We start from the raw sequence: 20,730 nt of genomic DNA, 5'->3' as shown, positions 1-20,730 counted from the left end.
AAGAATTTGCCGCTAGATGTCGCTAAAGTACTTTTGATTAAAGAGGTTTCAACATGACCTACATACTGGTGGGAGTTACTGAGTAGTCACCGTGATTTGTGACTCATTACTTTGGCCCATCAATCCAGGTTGATAATCTAATATCAATCCGGTACACTTAATCCACCTAATTCTGGGGCAGGATCCCAACGCCCTGCAAACGGAACACGATTAATTGCTCATTATCGAAAAATAATAGCAGCCGCCAGCTATGGTTGAAGAAAGACAAACTTCGAAGAGTTTGTTCGCAAAAACCGATAAGTCCATTTTTTAAGATTTTGAAGTACGGTCTCTGTCATAAAGTACAAAATAATACCTTTCAAATGATATATTGGTCACTACATATAAAGGTACATTTTTGAAGTTATGGTCAAAAGAAGCAAAAATTTTCTTATTATTCTCTTTATTTTTCTTGACCATTAATCGCAAATATCTCCATTTGGCAAATATGGACTTATCGGTTTTTGCGAACAAACTGTTCGTTAACCATTGTGATTTTGCCCTCCCTCACCCGTCGTAAACTGCTTTTAGGAAGCTCTAGATTTGCGACGCGGACGTTAAGACGACGATTACTTTGGCCGTTCTGTCTCCCTGCGTCGTGTTCCAAGTAGTAGTTGCTTTTACGCGAAGACGCTACCTTATACACAAAAACTAAAATGGCACCCCCATTTATGATCAGTGCATCGAGTAGCTCTCTGCATGCTTCCTGAATTTTGGCGGACACAAAAATGATCCAGAACCGATCATTTTGTGTGTTTGATTCCATGTTTTTAAAGAATGAAACTGTTCATGCATATATCCAACCCGTCAATCCCATAATATCATTTGCCTTTGACTAGGACGGTTTTTGCAAAATCTTTATTCTCCTTTTCTGGACCAAAATTCTGGAATTCTCTGGATAATGATATAAAAGAAGCTTTAAGTTTTTACACATTTTCTTTAAAGTTAAAGAATCATCTAAAAACTTTGTACGCAGTATAATAATTCATTCTTCTTTTTTACCTTTGATTTTCAAAGTTGTTGTTGCTTCGTTATTCTCACTATATACTCTTTCTTCATCAGCGAGCCCGTGCTTCTGTGCCTCCAGTGCCCTGGTTATGACCCACCATTTCCCTCTCCCTCTCCCCCTCCTCCCCCCCCCCCCCCACCCCCCCCCTTGTCCACCTCGGACTTACTACCTTCTTCACTACTATATCTTTCTATCCTCTCATCATTTTTTTTTCCTTACAAGAGAGCCGCCATGACTGTGTTTGTTAATGTGCGTCCGTAATTATATGTGTGCATGTATGTGTGTATTACTCTGTCTGTCTTTTTTTTTTTTTTGCTACCGCTTAGGGAAATTTGTTGTTGTTGTTGCTGTTTGCAATTATATATATATATTTCTCTTTGAGGGGACTGCATTTTACAAACTCTGCTTTTTAGCAGTCCCCTCCATTTCCAGCAATATTGTTTATGCATTTACCACAGTGACGTAACAGTTATTTGTATCTCTGTTGATATTACCTGTATCTCTTTTACAATGTTATTCTGTTCATCGCATTGTGGTACTGATTTCATGACGTCTGTGTATATCAGCGTTTCTTTGTATTTCTTATCTATTGTTTGTTGGAAGTGAAATAAATCAACTTGAACTTGAACTTGAAATCTTGTAAAAACTCAGACGACGAGGATCGATTTATTTTGATAAGCAACTTTGTTTTTATTTCTGCATTGAAATTTCTTTTTCATAAATGTAACCTAAAGTAAATTGAACAAGGTAAAAACATTGAATCAAAAAGTTGAAACAGGGAAGTGATTATTGAAGTGTTCGACATTATACATGTAGGTCTACTCCATGAAAATGCAAAATGAAGACGAGCAGGTGTTATTTCAGGCATACGCAAACTTAATTAAATAATCAAATGTACCTGCAATAATATGTTCAAGAGACAAATTAAGTATCAAACTTTGATTATAACTTCACAGGAGAGCAAAACAAACGCTTGACGAGCCCAGTAACTGAGGATAGGGCCCAATGACCTCAAAAAGTGTTTGTACAATGCGACAAATTGAAAAGCAGATCCGCCCCTAAATGAATTAACTCAAAAAGAACGAGTAAAACATATCCTCACATACAGCATTCCAAAATGGCAAAAATAGATAAGAAATAAGGAATCATTTTGAAATTTCACATTTTCGGAAAACATATAACCAGTCCTTATGAATATTTAAATGAACGAGTTGATGATGTGATGCCCTTTATACAATTTTCATTTACCTTTGAGGCCTATTATGAAATTCGGGGGAAAAGGTTTTAGCTATTAGGCCTACATTTAACAAGTATCAGGTAAAAGCATACTGCCATTAAAAGTCATTGTTAACATTTGTTCCTTTTTATTTTGGTTGACATTTTGTCATAGAATGCCCTGTAGGCCTATGTTATGAAATGAATAAGAAATTGTGAGAGCATAACATCACTAACCTGTCGATTTGAATATTCATAACGACTGGTCAAGAGGTGTTTTCCAAAAAAAAATGAATTTCAGAAAGTCATAACTTCCTTATTTCTTATCCGATTTCGATTATTTTTGCGCAGTTCTGCGGGGATTTTTTTTTCTTCTCTTTCTTATGAAATTGATAAAGTTCTGGAGCTCTTCTTTAAGGGGATATACTCAAGTCACTACTCACTGTGACGGAGAAAAAAAAAATGTAAGAAAATTAAGACATTGTAGAGTGTAGCGGCGCATCGTGCAAAAAGAAAAGGAGAAAATTATTGTGAATATTTTGCATTGTTAGAGCTGTTTGTTCGAGTAGTGAATCATGTGTCTTTATGTTCATGCTTATTGTGTAGGGTCAGTTCGGGGCCTATGGAACAGAGAAGGAGAAACAGCTAGACACTATACAGCTGCTCTAATGATCAGACATATTGATCTATTAACATCGTACTATCTTTGAGCTGAGATTAGGGATTAAAGAGTCATATTGAACACAGAAGGAAATTGTTTTGAACGAGTAATTTGTGTTTTAAAAAAAAAATGCTGTTTGGCTATACTCTCATGCTCCGAAAGGGGTCGAAAGAGTTTAGTATTTAAATCAACTCAGCTTGACTCAAGTCAATACATTCCCGTAGAGTTGCAGTCACTGCAGCCGTTCCCGGGGGATCCGGGAGGTAGGATTGATAAATGTCGATGTCACTGAAGATAACAGTAGGATGTGAGAGAAAAGGGTGGCTTGGCACGGTAACCGCGGCGCGGCTCCATGCATCCTCTTCACGGCTCTGATCCCCACGTCGGTTTCGCCCATTCGAAACGGTTGATCACAGTGGCTAGTCTTAACTTTGTTCTTCGTATTTGTTATGTGCTTGTAAATATCTGTAAACAAACTGTATTATAATGTAAATAACATAGTCTGCAAGACTCTTCAGCTTATTGAAGGAGGCAGACTAAGAAGAAGAAGAAGAAGAAGAGGCCGTGCCCGCCCATCCCTTCCATTCCCAGGCCCTTGATGGATTATGCATAACTTCTACATACACTGTGCGTATACGCGTGTAGAATCCGTGCCCCTGCCTGTGCTGCGTGCGGTGGAGTTGAGTTCGACATCGGATACGCTGACGACCTCGTATTGCGCTCCTTAGCTAGCTCAGCCAGCTCATATCAGTAGGTTTGCGATGTTGGCAGCCCATTATTTTTCATGATTATATTTGAATTGTGATTAAGGAACATTTAGACCCGCTGTGTGGAGAGATTGTGTGTGCCACCGCATCATACAGGAGGAGTGTAGTTCTACCACAGTCCCATACATTTCAATTTGTGTTAGTTAATGTAAACCACGTGAAAAAAATGTATAAATTGGGTCTAACCAAACGTTAGATCTAGAGGATCTAACCGTTATAATTATGTGTCCAACACATCGACACCCTAATTTTTTTTTCTATCAATAGATACTTAGAATATCTCACAATTTGCCTGAAATTTTACTCACTACTCTGACTCACATGTCAAGAAAGTAAATTTAGGCCTAGAATTCTAGAGTTCTACTCTGAATTCACAAGCGCGCATTAAAAATGCGATTTGCGGTACACGCTCCAACTTTCCAAGATAATTGATGCCTGCTTCGAACTCGTGGGTTGTTATTTTGACGCCCTCGGTTGCGCCGTAATTTTTTAAACCAACACCCGTACCCTCTATTGACAATACGGGTGAAACGCACGCAATGCTTTTCCAATGCAATGGTGCATTTATAATCTATGGTATTATTGTTTTGCTGTTGATCTTGTTTATTATCAAGTTTTTTAGTAATCCCCAGTAATCCCCAGTGAAGAATGCAAAACCACTGCATGTAGTCTCATGCATAAAAGTTTGTTCTTTCCGCACATCACTATAAATTATAGCGGGGGTGTTGGTTTCAATGTACAGAGTCGATGTGTTGGACACCTACTAGAACTGGTTACGGTAACTTTACCCATTCACTGTTGGCCAAATCGGGATATCGGTCCCCTCTTGTCCTGCGTGTGTGTCTTCACTATGTGCTAAGTCTATGAAGTTGAAAGCAGTCACAGGCTATGACGAGATGAATGGCGGTGAATGGAGTGGTGGACTATTTCATGATTATGCCTCACTGTGTTGGTTAACTTGAATAGGTCAGATAATAATTAAGGCATCACCATGAAAACGGTCAGCAGAGAATGCGGGCATAGATTTACTCTGATATTTTCTTCTTCTTCTTCTTGTCAGTAGTCTGCTTCCTTCAACCTTGAAGATTCTTGCAGAACTTGGTGATAGTGTGTGTCATAGGGGTAAGGTGCATGTGCCAATAATTTACAGGGTGCAAGTAAAAACTGCCTCGATTCTAGCTGTTGCTGCCTTCCGTCAGCAGGAGACGAAAGGCGTTAACTGAAGAGGCCGTCACAACATCGTCAGGGAGGGCATTCCAGGATCTAACAGTTCTAGGAAAGAAATGAGTTTTGGTGCTGTTGTGTCCGGGATTGAGGGATGTGGTAGCCTTGGGTGTTCACACCTCTGGATGGTCTGGTGGATTTGGTGATGAAAGCCTCCCAGTTGAATGGTACAAGCTGGGTGTGGATCTTGTAGAACATCACAAGACGCAGATGTTCACGTCTCTGTTGTAGTGATGTCCATCCCAGCTCCTGCAGCATAGATGATACACTTGATGTATTCCGATATCGGTTTAGAGTGTATCTGGCCGCCCTCCGCTGGATCATCTCAATCTTGCTGATATTCCTTGCAGTTGATGGATCCCACACGGAGGAGGCATATTCAACTAGAGGTCTGACCAGTGTTCTGTATGCTGTGGTTTTCGAGTTTCTTGCACAGCAGCAGCAGAAGAATTAAGAATCTTTGTTTGCCCCATCCTGTTGATTGTATGTAAATTTAATATTAAAATGAAGGGGGTAGGGCCCTATAATGTAAAATAAAAGTTCCTTATCAATGCACCCAAGGCAACACACACACTTGTTTTGCTGTATTTCTACCACTTTACACTTGTTAGCTAACGTACGAATGCTGTACCCCCCCCCAAAAAAAAAAAAACGACAAAAACCAAAAAACTGCAAATTGTTAGTTTATTAATATTATCATAAAATGTGTACTATGAAATTGGAAATTTTCGCAGTATTGAAATTTTCGCCCATTTCGTGCAACCAGAAACTATCGCAGATATAAAAGCATGTGAATGTATTTGCTTGCCGTATAGTCCAATAGTGGATGTCTTGATTCTGCGGAATTAAAAACACTCAAAAATTGTCTTACACGGTCTAGCACGCAAAAATAAGTCGCAGGAAAACATCCACTTCTACAGTATAATGTTATATAGTCAGGTGTTCTCAAAAAACTCCAAAAGCATTGAAAATCTTGTGAAATCTGTAAGCTTGTAAACTTGTGATTATGGTGTGATGTACGGATCTTGTGATTATTTAGAGTACACAGAAGCAGTACATCCAGTAGGGAGTCGATTGCTGTTCCAAGTGAATTACTAGTTATGAATGTCGGAATTTAATGTGGGGCAGCATGATTTTGAATGCATTTTAGCACAAAGAACAACTGGTGCCTGGTAATTTTCTGTAGTACATGTATTAGATAGCTGCTGTTAGGCACCAGCCTAATAGTAACAATACATGCGCTGAAGAGCATTAAATGAAAAGCTCCAAACTACTGTATACGTCAAATATTTCGCGAGGTTTTTATTTTCACGAATTTCGCGAGTCAGGTGCTATTCGCGAAATTAAAGACACACAAAAATATTGACTCTGACCCCGTTGTGAATGTGACGTTAGTGTGTACACTTCTCCGTTCAGTACAGGACTTCACGATCGCAAATTTAACCACACGCGAAATCGTCGGGAATTCCCGATTCGCGAAAATTTAGACTCGCGAAATATATGGCGTATACAGTAAATGGGTATTGCTACTGTGGCAGCTTAAACATTTAATGTAAGTTATAATGATTGTATACAATGATTGTAAGATTTTTCAAGTCATTGGAGTGAAAATACTTGTACTCCTACCTGTCCTTGAAACAACAGCAACAATAATATAAATTTGTTATATTCCATTTCTCATGCATCAATAAAATGTGTTCTGTTTATTTGTCATGGTACTTGAATGTGACAATAGTATTGTTATGTGGGTTTCTTATTTCCACAGAGTTCTTGTTGGTTACGGACTGAAGCATCTGTCATTGCCATGGCCAATCCTCTGCCAGCTATTGCCTTTGGTGTTGCATTGTCTGCTTTCATCTTCAACTTTGCCCTTCACAAAATTGAAGAAGGTATTTCTGTGAAAAAAATTCTCTAATAATTATATAATCTACAACAAAGTTTACCTGTGCTTACTTTTATCTGCTCTAGGAATATGCATCAAATTCAAATGAAGATTGGTGTACACATGTGATTTGTCAGGCTGTTTTCATTTTCATACAAGAGATGCCTGTCAGTTTGATGCACCCCAACATGTTTGAGAATAAAAACTTTATCAATTAGATTTCAAATAAGATTGAATTTGGAACAATGTCTTGGTATGATATCCAGAATGACATGTTACTTGTGTGATATAAAATGTAATACCTATTTTATTTCCAAATCTGGGAGGAAATGTAAGAGGTTAATGAACTTTGTATTGCATGTCCTTTATGCGTAAGAAAATTTCATGTCGTAGGACCTTAGATTTATAAGTTAAGATAAAGCCCTATCATGATAGTTTGATGATTAATTGAACATTGATATTATGCCTGATAAGAAGGTAAACAATTGCAGAATGTTTTATAATTCATCTTAGAATCGAGGTAATATGCAGTCCAGGTGATGAACAGTATAAAACATACATGTCTCATGCATATTATTCCCTTTGTTGTAGTCTTTTTTTGTGTATTTTATTTACATAGGTCATGTTGGTGTGTATTACAGGGTAAGTTTTATCCCCATTCTTTTTCCTATTTTTCGTATTTGCATGTAATGTTTACAATGACCATTCACAATGAATGCAATGCATACAGCTCCATTTAATTGTTTGTACATCACAAGGCTGTTTTTAACCCGTTCCTTCCCCAGTTCTCTGAGTGCCTTCAATGCCTCAAAACGAGATTCTTTTTGCCCATCAACAGAGAACAGATAGGTTGGTAATCCACCTGTGCGAAAGCAGTCAAACAGTGCATGTATCCCCTTTCCATGGTCAACTACATGTGCCATCGAACAATGGAAATATCAATCGGGTGCGAGGTATGAATACAGCGTACGCTGATGGGCTCACAGCCTCTTTTGTTCTACACAAAACCAGGCACCTGTATTGGATGACTGGGGTCAGCGAACACAGAAATCTACTGAGCTCAGCTTTGACCGCTATGCACATGTTCATATAAGTTTTTTAGCAGAACAAGCGCTAACTAAATCAGAAGAAAGGTAAATTATTCTGTGAAATACGCATTTTCCCAACAGAAAGAGAATGAATACTGATAGAATATACTTATCTCTTTATCAAACCCATTTTTCTGGTCATTTTACCACAAAGAAACAAAAATTAAGGCCACGAAGGCAAGCACTCGTGTTTTCATATTGGGAACCTGGTATACCAGGTTCCCATATATATATATCAGTTGCTCCCAAGGGAACCTGGTATACCAGGTTCCCGTAACGAACGGATTAGTGTGGGGGGACTTTTTGAAAAAATATTTTGATAAAGCTACTGCTGGCAGGGATGTTTGCCTTTAATCCCTAAATAGATGTAAGATAAGACATTCGTAATATAAGGAATGGAAAGGCAAATGACATTTTCATAGAATTAGAAAGATAATCTGCTTTTCCTTCCTTGTCAATGGAAGTTTGTGTGATTGCTTTCATGCGTTCCTCTTGTTTTTACAAAAGTTGTTTGATGAAACATTTTGGTAATTTTTGGCGGATTAATTCAGCTCCCTGAAGTGACAAATGATGTAAGGTCAGATTTTCTATCTCATCTCATCATTACCTACAATCAGCATATTTTCGAATGCATTGGACTACTTTATATGAATTGAGGGTATATGCTATTTGCTTTTCAAAGTTTAGACCCCCCACCAAAAAAAAAAAAAAAAATGTGTACTGAAAGACTGATTTTAGGAGGAATTTCGTGTATCATATTACAGTTACATGATAAAGAACCATGTTAATGTGGAATTATGCAATTAGAATTTTTGAAATTCTAGCAGGAATTCTATGGCTTCGCCAGTTTATTTTTCCTTTTTTGTTAATCCCCCCCCCCCAAAAAAAAAAATAGAAAAACAACGAACAATGACCAACTGCCCAACTGACTTACCAGCTGACCAAACAGATATTTTGAGTTTATTGGAAACAGAATGCTTGCAATTCCTCTCCTCCATGTTTGGCTCCTTACAATCCTAGGGTGGTGCCTTATTATCATCAACAAGTGGTCCTGGCTTTCATGTAATGGTTCCATTCATTACATCTTACAGAAGTGTGCAGGTAAGATGTCCATTTGTTTGTAGCATGACTGTTTTCAAACTGTGACTTAAATTCATATAATTATACTGAGGCCAAGCATTCACAGTAACAGCATTGCATGTCAATACTGTCAAATCTGTGCAGTATTTTTTTTTCCTACTGAGTTTTATTTATTTATTTTTTTTTTTGCATGAACGCTAAGTTCAATAGTACCTAATTTTTCTTTTTCTATTTTGTACATTCTTACTAACAAGCTCAAGATAACCGATATGAACCTCATGGTCTTCTATTGACCTAAGATAAAGGGATTAGACAGAATTTATTACTTTCCTGGAGTGGAGGTAGGTACGTCATTTTATGTTCTTGGCGATATGCGTAGTATGTTCCACAAATTTTTGAGTAGACCAATATTTGTGAAGTTTGCAATTTTTGCAGATATTACCTTCAGTAGCACAAAATGACTTTATGTAGTAGTTCAAGGTTGAAAATCACAAAAGTTTTCTCCTGAAAAGCAGTGATGATTATTAATTTTATTTCTGGGGTTCAGGAGCATGAGTTTAATCACTTACAAAGTTGTTTTGCAAGTCCTAATTCATGAAATTAATTTTGTATCCAGTACTTCCATTTCTTTGACAAAGCACAGCGCTTAATAAGTAGTCACTCATGCCCACATCTTTGCTATGCATTCACATATCTTACAGCGTGTATACATATGTATTGCTGAAGAGCAGAGATGTCACATAATGATTTTCCTCAGAAAATTTCTGTCTGGAGGGGGAAAAGACAAAGAGGTCACAACTGCTGCAAACATAATCTCTTAAGACTCATATTCTCTGTGTCTGCGACATTTCTGTGGCAACCTGGGGTGTGTTAATTGCACAGTGAGTAGTGAGCAATAGTGAGCAATAGCAATTGCATGTTTACATGCAGCAAACCAGCATACTCATTACTGTACGAGCTGAAATTTTCGCGTGGTTTTATTTTCGCGAATTTCGTGAATCGCCTTTGAACCGAAAAAATAACAACACGTGAAAATAACAACGCGCTAATAAGTAAATTCAGTTAGACCTTCACAACCGCAAAATTAACAACACGCTAAAATGTCCTCTAAGTAGCAATTCGCGAAAATTTCAGCTCATACAGTATATTGTATTAAGCTCTACTTTCTTGATTCTACAGTCATCTATATGTATGTATTGTAAACTCTTAGGTAACTGTAGACATGAAACAAGATATCCCATGTGCCTTCAGTAGACATGTGTTAGTACAGAACTTGATTCCCACTTTCCATTTGCAGGTCATATCCGATTACGTAAACTATTAAGAATGGTGTGTTCCCGGTTACATTGTGCTTGCTTCATGCATCTCAAGCTAAGTGATGGACTTCATGAGTCTTAAGTGTTTGTTATGCACAGTTTTTAGTAACTCACATATGCACACATATACGTATGCACCCCCCCCCCCCACATATGTTTCCTACTTCACTGCACCCAAGACAGAGATGATTAGGCGTTTTCACATCAGCCCGATGTTTCAAAATAGCGTGCTATTTTCTGACTTGGGAAATTAACCCGATCACGAAATAGCACGCTAGTTGATAATGTGAACACAAATTAGCGCTAATTGTATCACTCTGATCGAGAAAATTTCTTGAGTCCAACTTGGGAAATTTCTGAAATAGCGGGATAATTGGCGAACTAGTGCGCTATTTGATAATGTGAAAACGCCTCAATAAATTAGTGCGATGCATCCCATCATGCATAGCGTGTGTGACCCGATCGATCGAGGCAAACTGCACACAAATCATGAGGAATTTTTGAAAGTGCACACATTACTGATGCTGTTTGCACATGCTCAGCTGTCGAATTAGCTCAAAAAAATTTCGGGCTAATTCTCTTTGGGCTGATGTGAATAGGAAATGAAATGGCACGCTAATTCGCAATCGCGAAAAATATCTCGAGCTTGGATTTTTATCGGGCTGATGTGAAAATGCCAATCGATCTTTGTTAAACTCTGTGTAGACATCATTTGAATTTGATTTGAAAACATATATATGATATTTCCATATTGGAAAACTTTTGTGCTCTCCATCTACAGACAACTCTGCAGACAGATGAAGTGAAGAATGTCCCTTGCGGAACGAGGTGGGTTGTTAGAGGCTGATGACGTGACCAACATGAAGGCTTTATTTCAGATACTTTTGAGGCTACAGTTTTATATGCCATCAATAGATTCAGGGTTCATGAGAAGGTCAGGAGACACATTCTTATCACAGTTAATTGGATCTCATGGGAGAAATATTCTATGAACTAGAGCGGGCAACATACACAAACAAACAAAATGGAGAAAAGCATAGTAACCTATCTGTGGAAATCATTGCCACCGTAATATTGGTTTTACATATCATTTTGCTTGGTGTAACTCTTGAAATAGTCATCGAGGTGATGTGACTGAAATTAAAAGCATGAACACCTGAAAGCTGTGAGTGAAAAGTAATTAATTTTTCTTTATTTTTTCATTTTCAGTTGATATATGTTTTGTTTCCCTGTAGACTTTTTTCAAGCTATATCACAGATATGCAAATTCAAATCTTGCTAGAGAAAGGAATCATTGTTTATAACGCAATTGCAAAATAAATCATGGATTATCTCTTTTGACATATGCAACAAAATGGAATATTTTAAAAATTAGTTTGTGGTCACTCTACATCCATTATTGATTGCTGGTTTGAAGAGGTCAGCGAATTTTACAAAGCAACCAACTCGTAATGCATTGGGATTAATATTCCAGGTTAAAGTAAAACTGTATAATTTGTCTATTTCTTGTGCAGTGGAGGAGTGATGATCTACTTTGACAGAATAGAGGTCGTCAATAAGTTACTGCCAGAGATGGTCTTTGAGACAGTAAAAAACTACACAGCAGACTACGACAGGACGCTCATCTTCAACAAGATCCACCATGAGCTGAATCAGTTCTGCAGTGCCCACCATCTACAAGAAGTGTACATTGAACTGTTTGGTAAGTCTGTCCTGTGGGGCTTACATTGTTACCCACGCCGATGAAAATCGGCAGGGGGTTATGTGAAGGGTTCCATACGTTTGTTTGTTTGTTTGTTTGTGTACAAGATAACAAGAGAACAGGTAAACAGATTTGCACGAAATGTTCAGGGGATGTTTGGATAATGACAGGAAAGAATCAATTTGATTTTGGTGATAATCGGTTGACCCTTGCAAATTCTGTGTGACCTTGAAGTTTTGACCCCATGGTATAGTGACCACTCCGAAAATTTCCCGTTTCTCACTAGTTTTCTATATGATCGATGGTGGTGTCAATGGTGATATAAACAGTGATAATGATTATGATACTGATGACACTGACAGTCATTTCAAATGAGAATGCAGAAGATGATGATGATATAGTCAATGCAGGTGACGATGTGAGGAAGATGACATTCCTGTTGGCAACTGTCATTTCAAATATGAGAATTATGATAATTATGATGATGGTGCAGATTGCGGGAGATGAGAGACTCGTATACTAGGTAAATGTGTAAATTGCTCTGCAATAACTAAGAAATGCTTCATTGTAGTAAATTTGTGCTGTCATTATTTCCATGTTATCAGGTTAGTGGAAGTCATTTCTTCTAAGCATATATTTGCACTATGTAATAAAGATGATTAATGAACTCTGATTACTTTCATTAGTGTTTGTTCATAAATTGATTTGTTTTTGTTGTGTCATGTGGTGGTGAGAAGAGGTGAGAAGGGCGTGCAGCATGTGAGAGTAAAACCTTGACTGCTCTTCTGTAATACTTCTTGTAGTCTACTAGACACAAAAGGATTTGTAGGATGCCCAGATTTCTTTGGAGTCTTGAGTTCAAATCTCTTTCAGTCTAAAGATACCAGATGCTCAGGGACAATAAAGCTGTAGTCATTCAAAGCCTCAAATTCTGCAATGATGAACAAAGAAATGATGGAGTTTAGTCTTCAGTCATACTATGCTTGTTAAAAATCTTGCTTCTAGATCAAATTGATGAAAACTTGAAGAAAGCACTTCAACAAGATCTGACAGTAATGGCTCCTGGCTTGACAATCCAAGTAAGTCTAAACTGAATGGGAACTTTGGTCTTGAGTGCACACAATCTGTTTGGTATATGATCACTGAAGTCATTAAGGGGGGCATTTGCACCAAAGCATATATGTTGATTCAGTCAATGCAGACAAATTAGTGAAACACTCTACGAAAAAATGTGTGAAATGTTGAAGGGATCGTATAGTTTTGGTTGAGACCTAATTTCAGGTTTCTAACATTTTTGGGTGAGATGATGAGAAACCTCTTATAAAACATGAAAGAGCATGTAATTCTATGAAGAATTCAACGTTTATTTGATGAAAATTGGTTTGAAATGGCTGAGATATCCAAAAAAGAGCGATTCTAATAAAGTGTGGGACCCACACTTTATTACGATTGCTTTGTTTTACTTTGTTTTTGGATGTTTCAGCCATTCCAAGCCTGATTTTCATCAAATAAACTTTGAATTCCTCTTAAAATGGTATGCTCTGTATTATATCATAAGTGTTTTCTTGGTATCTCGCAAAAAGTTAAAAGCCAAATTCTCGTCTCCACCAATACTGTACTATCCCTTTAAACAAATGGGTTAGTTCCATGATATGCTGCACATTCAAGATGGGAACTCTACAACTATTCATGGTGTCACAGTAGTATGGCAATAGATGATTAGAAAATGCAATCAGAATTTCACAGAAATTCACTTTTAGTCTTCTGTGACATCAAAAGCACACTTTACCAATATCCTCTAAAGTCACAGGGAATAATCTTTGTCCTAAAGTATCTCAACAACTGTTGGAGGGAATGTGTACTGTTCATACAAAATGAAAATCTAAATAGATGTTTTCTGAACAATTTTATGTTAAACTGAAGCACTTTTTAGACCCTTACATTAATAGACTTTCTTTGTTACAATGGCACTATCAAAAGTTGTACTGGTGACAGCGGAAATGGATGACAACCTACATTGTATATTGCCACAAAATTTAGACTGATCTAAAAGGTACGTGTAGTTAATAGAATGTATTTTCACCCTTCAAAGTGTTAATCAAACAATCTTAAATTATACCTAAGGGTAAAAAAAAAAAATCATATTGTGTATGTTCTGTATTGCAATAAGAATATTATTATGGGAAACTGTGATATCAAAATGATTTGTATCTCCTGCAGGCAGTGCGAGTCACCAAACCAAAAATTCCAGAGAGCATCAGGAAAAATTTTGAACTCATGTAAGTAAACTCTGTGTAGTAATCACTCATCAGAGAGTGCATGCATTTAGGTATTTCCAGACAGTATCAGGAGAAATAGAATTCATGTAAGTTAACTCATTCTATTAATCGCTCATCTTTACAGTTTGTTATGTTCAGTAAAATTCTCAAATTTCTCTTGCTGCTTACAAAATGCAATAATTCTACGCTGTTTTCATTACTAATTTTTCTCTAATAAACTTGCCAACAGGAATCTGCAATTAATATGTACTACACTCAGCAAAAAAAGAAAGTAAACACTTTTTTGGCTAAAAAACTCATGTTTTATATACCATATTGAAGGTAATACAATTGGCTATCAGCGTAGTAGGTCAGTAAAAAGGGAAACTTTACGCATGAGTGAACACCTTTGTTTTTCTCTTCCAAGGCACAAAAGTAAAAATTGCAAAACTGAACAAGTTGTCATTCATGCGTAAGTGCTCTTCCATATGACAATAAGAACAAAAGACAAATTCAACACAATAAGATACATGAATGAAGTTGCAAAAATAACCGTATGATCTCTCTAATATCTTTGAAGCCCAAAATATCAATAAAGGCCAAAAATAAGGGAGAAAAATGAAGAATCTTGGGTAAACCCAAATTCAAATGAAATGAGAGAAGAAGCAATATTAGCAAAAAATGGTAAAAATTTCAGTTTGTTTTCAAATTGGAAAAATTGTAAATAATATTTGGTTCTTTGATTTATCTCATGAATCGTTAAATTACTAAATAAAAGGAGTGAAATAAAGAAATTCTGGTTATTTAATCATCTTTGTGCCTTTATTCCCTATGGCGTTTGAAGTTTAAGCTGACAGAAAAATCTTATTTTCCCCCTTTAGTTTCCAATTTTGGTTTTGTTTGAGGTTATAAAGAAATAAAGAGAACAAAAACTTGTTTTTGCTATTTCATTCATGTCTCTCATCGTGTTAGACTGACTTTTTGTTGTCATTGTTATCTTGAAGGCCATTGCCAAATGAAAGACAGTATGTCAAATTTTGCAATTTTTACCTTTGTGCCTTTGAGAGCAAAAATGAATGTATTCACTCATACGTAAAGTTTCCCTTTGTATTAACCTACTAGCTTGATAGCCAATTAAATTACCTTTGATATGGTATATGATACATTAATTTTCATCAAAATCTTGTATGAAAAATATGAGGCAATTGTACACTTTACAGCCCTATATTATCGGTACCTCATTCACCGTATGCCAAGGTGATATCCCATGAACAACCACGCACTGAGCAGCTGGCGAGCTTCTCTTGATCTCTTGCTGTATGGAACGCCGTTTGACAAGTGATAAGGTCACGAGAAGCCTACCTCACTCACTGCGCTTTTGCGGAGCTGACACATTGAACTCTGTGCGATCGCAATGTCACGTTTCTTTGCTCCCTGCTGCAGGATTATCAACTCAACAATCAAGCTTTTACATTTACAATGTTGCATGGCAGAAAATTGCCATGTGTGAGAAAGTTGACAGTAGTCTGTGATACAATAGATTCCATTTTTGAACCCCCTAGCTTGCGCCAACTCGCCACAACAGTTACATGAATATTTTTTATGCCTCCTTCATCCCATCCCGATCCGACCCCATCACAAATCGCGCAAACCAACCACGCGGGCGAGGCTTGTGTGTGTGTGTGTGTGTGTCCATGTAGTGGCTGCCCGTAAATCGATAGCTATACACACTTCACACGGCGTCTGTAGACGAAATAAACACTAACAGACTGACGAATGGGGATAAGATTTTGGGGTTCCTTTTATTATTTGATATCTATATTTCACAGAATAATTTCGCCAAGGCCGCAAGTGGACATAATATGTCCTCTGCAATAGGTTAATCAGTGATCCCTGCTTGAGATATAATGCAGAGTTCATCCATTTAAAATCATGATGGAAGCACGTAAGTTTACCACTCATTGAGTTCCCTTGTGTGCCAATAACAACACCCTGTTTGTCTAGGGTTTGCTCATGCTCGAGCATGCCGCACCGCACAGGGAAGGGCGTCAGAGCAACCATGTGGCGTACGGTAAGTACTTTCATCACGATCACACACACACACACTGCATCCCAGCGCGAAATCTCACACACATGCACACGGTACAGTGCCGGAAGACACTGTAGAACCCGCAGTGCCTGGTAGGTACTCAAATCCGCACACACTGCTCGATTAGGGTAAAATCTCGCACCGATAATATAGGGCCGTAAAGTGCACAATTGGCAAATATGAACTCAAAAAAAGTGTTAACTTTTTTTTTTTGCTGAGTGTATTTGATTTTAATAATTTAAGGGAATCAACAAGAAATTGCATCCTCCTCAAATCTCCTCAAAGCTCTCTAACCCGTACTTTAGCAACACCTTATGACTGATCGATTTATTGGTCATATGGCTGCATTTGTATTGTTTCTGTTTCACCAATTCATCATTTTTAACCCCTTCCTCTCTTGGATGATTGCCTGAAATAGTTTTTTAGTGAGGATATAGGCCTTACACAAGAAATGGTGAGAAGACAGTATGTTTTTATCTCTAAATGTTGGCCCATTCTCCTCTGTACTGCAGGGAGAACGAAAAGACCAAGCTGCTGATCGCCGCTCAGCATCAACGAGTGGTGGAGAAGGAGGCGGAGACTGAGAGGAAGCGGGCAGTCATCGAGGCGGAGAAGTCCGCCCAGGTCGCGCAGATAACATACTCGCAGAAAATCATGGAGAAGGAGAGTGAGCAGAGGATATCGCAGATAGAAGGTATCAGATCATACTTGTCTGCTTTCTGAGCTGTGACATTTTGCAATGATGACTATTATCATTTATTTTCTCTCTCTCTCTGTCTCTTCTGAATACACACTTAGCATCTCTTTTACTTCAATGTCTTGTATTTCAAAACTGAAGCTATGATTACTTTATCAGAGCCAGATACAATATTTTGCAGTAATCCTGTAAATCTAAGTCTGGAGGGGAAACATTGTATTGACATCTGTTTCATTCATTCATTCATTCATTCATTCATTCATTCATTCATTCATTCATTCATTCATTCATTTTTTTTCCATTTCCAAGAGAAACATACAGATATTTTATAGAAATTGAATACATAAATTTCATCATAATACATAATAAAGGATAAGTTTACAAAATATTGGAAGTATACAGAAATGCTGGAAATGGGGAGGAATGCTAAAAAGCAGTGCTTGTAGGGTGCATTACCCCCACACGTAATACAACAAATTATATGATTGATTGACTGATATACATTAAAAGTGGAAAAACAAAAGAAACTAAGACATGGAGACCTAGAAGTTACTATCCCGAAACAAACACCCTGGACAAATCCTTACACTAAGTCGCTGTCATGTAGGAAGAGAGAGGAGAGAGAGAGAGTGTGTGTGTGTGTGAGAGAAACTTATTACTTGGAGTGAAGATAAAAGACAAAAGAGATAGAAGAAGGCTATAACAAGATGAGAAGTTTCTATTCAAAACATGAATATGGATTTCTATATCTTGACTATCTTTCTCGTGTCCTTCTCTGTGACCAGATGAAACGCATCTAGCCAAAATGAAGGCGAGAGCTGATGCAGAGCTCTACACAGCACAGCAGGAAGCCAAGGCGAATGAGGTTGGTGGAAATTTAAAACTAAAAGCTGCATCCTTTAGTAGCAACGAACCAAATATAAGACTTGTGGAATGTTAAAAAGAATTATAGCCACAATGATTGTATGTGACACACTTTTCACTGTTAAGCCATCGGTGACATGGCATTTGCTCCTGCAACAACTGCTCCTGTCTTATTTTCCCCAAGGACTTAGGGTTTGGATTAGGGCTGTGATAGAGTTTGAGGTTTAGTTTGATGTGAGGATTAGGATTAGAGTTAGAGTTATGTCTGTGTTTAGAAGTTATGTTTCGCTTAGCTTGCAGATATTTCATGGGAGTAATTGTCACAGGAGCAAATGTCATGGAACCTAAGCCATCATATGAAAATTGCAGGAGGTGTTTTTGTTAATCAGGAGTCAAAAAAAGAAGAAGAGGAGGTTTTTAAAACTTGAGTATGGGTCAAATGAAGATGTGGATTCTACCTGCCAAGGACAGTAATGGATATAATCATGGATTAATCGTGGTGAAGAACAACATGATGTGCACACTATGTTGTGTGATATTGTCTTTGTTTGCAGAGTGTGCTGAAGTACTATATCTTTCTCTTGTCTGACAGGTGAAACTAACACCCCAGTTCCTAGAAATGATGAGATACCAGGCCATAGCAGCAAACACTAAGGTCTTCTTCGGCAGTGAGATTCCCAACATGTTCATGATGGGAGACGCGCAGGTAAACAACGAGTGAGGGCTAGCACTTGTGTCAGACTTGACTACAGTGGCAATAAGTGACACATTTTGATGTATCACTTCACCTTGCCCATTCCTAGTCCAGAAGGGTGTGCATTACTGGCATAGTTCCCTGCTTTCCCAAGTGGGTGCAATTACCCCCTGGGCAATTACCCCCTGGGCAACTACCCCGGACCCTTCCCCTGGCCCTTATCCTAATCGAAATCCTTAACCTAATCCTAACCCTAACCCAAACTCTATACCCTAAACCTAAACCTAACCCTTATCTTTACTCTAACCTTATCACTAACCAGTATTTAGCTGGGGGGTAATTGCCCCAATACGTCCCAAGTACATGTACCTGATTGTGCATCTGTCGATTTATGATCTACGATAAGCAGAGCTGTCAGTTACAATGTTCAGTATGTGTTTTTCCTTCCTCAAAAATACAAATATAGGCCTTTTTTTTTTTTTAGATTAAAAAATAAGGATTTGGCGGGCATAGTATTTGCGTGTTTCACAATTTTGGAAAACCAAAATATGATTTTTGCCTCATTTTTACTGTGTATTGTTATATTTATAGAGTGCTGAGGATGCCAACCCTAAATGAGTCCATGCCAACCACATTCCCATTTTTTTTTTCTGTAACTCACAAATTGTAAAAATAAGAGACTTGAAATACATGTGAAAATTCTCTCATTTGTATACAGGTCATGTCCAATATTTTCATGATAACATAAATATTGATGAGTATAGTATGAATAGTATTTGTGAGTTTCCTATTTATTTAGTCTTTTTTGAAACAAAATATGAGCTTTGCCTTTTAAGAGAAATGAGCTTTGCCTTTTAAGAGAAATGTGCTTGTTGTTGTTTTGCTATGCATTGGTAAGCATTTAGAATGCAGAGGTTGGCATGCCTGATTGAGTCCATTCCAACCACATTCCAAACTTTCCTTGTAATACACAACTTGTGAAATTAAGAGATGTGAAATGTTGTTTGTACATTCTTTCATTTTATATCCAAGCTATGGTGTTTGGCAATGTACTATTTTGGCAGTAACATAAATATTGGCAAGTAACAAGTGCATAGTCCACAAACAACTGTACACTTGTTATACTGGTACATATTGAAACCATATCACGAGCTCAAATCCTGTGTGTTTAGAAAATGTGTTGTGTCTGCCTTACAAGACTGACCTTTAGTGATGAGTACAAAATGTTAAAGGAAGTTTGCATTGAACCAGTCTTCTGACTCTAAAACAAAAGTGATATTGTTCAGGGTTTGATAGTTTGATCGCAGGTACACAACACAGGTACACAAATAGAATCCGTAATGATTGACTTCTTACTGCATGTTCATCAGTGTGTTAGATTCCCCTGTGTCTTCCCTAATTGTAGCGCCCTTTCTTTACATCAGAGTTTTCCTCATATTAGCTCAATGAAACTGAGTACTGTAAAATGCATGCTAGGGTTCTTGTCTACACTATATGCATTGAATGTTAGAGGCAACTTGTGAAAATTTCATGCTGCGAAAAAGGCCGTCGGCTCCAATTCGCGAAAATTTTATGCCGCGAAAATATTGTGTTTTACAGTATATTTCATCGACTCGTAATTTTATTTCTAAAATCTCATTAATTCTTTTCTCTTGATTTCATGTTCACCAGTCCTCATCAGTGCAGTCAGTTGCTGCTGTGGCAGAGCCAGACAGCGAAAAACAGTCCACAAAGAAAGCAAAACCAGCTGGAAAACCAATGAGTGTATAACTGATGCCTGAGGAATAGTCAATAGCCTTCAATTAACCCACCATTGTCTGCCTTAATTATGAATGTCATCTCATAATCAAACCACATTAAAACTGCCCACACATACACACACACACACACACACACACACACACACACACACACACACACAAACAAACAAACAAACAAACGCGTAATTGTCTGATAACACTGCAGTAATGAGTGGGAAAAAAGGAAAACTATGCTTATGCCATTTAGAGTTATTTCACAGTAAATATTGTATTATAATTTGAGAAATTGGGCAAAATATGGTCATATTCTTTTAAATTTTGTAGGAATTCATGTGATACATTCATTCTGATTCCTAACACCTCATATCTTTGTAATCTGTGATGG

At 37.6% G+C, this 20,730-nt stretch overlaps 1 protein-coding gene across 2 annotated transcripts; it reads left to right on the top strand.

Moving 5' to 3' along the window:
- Positions 1–3,572: 3,572 nt before the first annotated feature.
- Positions 3,573–20,439, top strand: LOC139710521 (erlin-2-B-like). Of its 2 annotated transcripts, none has more exons than XM_071622453.1 (12): positions 3,573–3,678; positions 6,681–6,804; positions 7,417–7,439; positions 8,906–8,986; positions 11,063–11,109; positions 11,796–11,983; positions 12,989–13,062; positions 14,204–14,262; positions 16,843–17,024; positions 17,813–17,892; positions 18,484–18,597; positions 20,257–20,438. In XM_071622453.1, the coding sequence occupies exons 2-12, from the start codon at positions 6,720–6,722 to the stop codon at positions 20,353–20,355; spliced, it is 1,032 nt and encodes a 343-aa protein (XP_071478554.1). In that variant the 5' UTR covers positions 3,573–3,678; positions 6,681–6,719; the 3' UTR covers positions 20,356–20,438. The 2 variants fall into 2 exon arrangements, with proteins under 2 accessions (XP_071478554.1, XP_071478556.1); XM_071622455.1 differs by having other exon boundaries at positions 3,597–3,674; positions 20,257–20,439.
- The last annotated feature ends 291 nt before the right edge of the window (positions 20,440–20,730 follow it).

This window comes from Diadema antillarum, unplaced genomic scaffold, assembly GCF_040938485.1.
Source record: "Diadema antillarum isolate AM-2024a unplaced genomic scaffold, OU_Dant_1.0 seq00001538_RagTag, whole genome shotgun sequence".
NCBI lineage: Eukaryota > Metazoa > Echinodermata > Echinoidea > Diadematoida > Diadematidae > Diadema > Diadema antillarum.
Note: the sequence above shows the minus strand (reverse complement) of the source record. Positions and strands in the feature narration are given on the sequence as shown.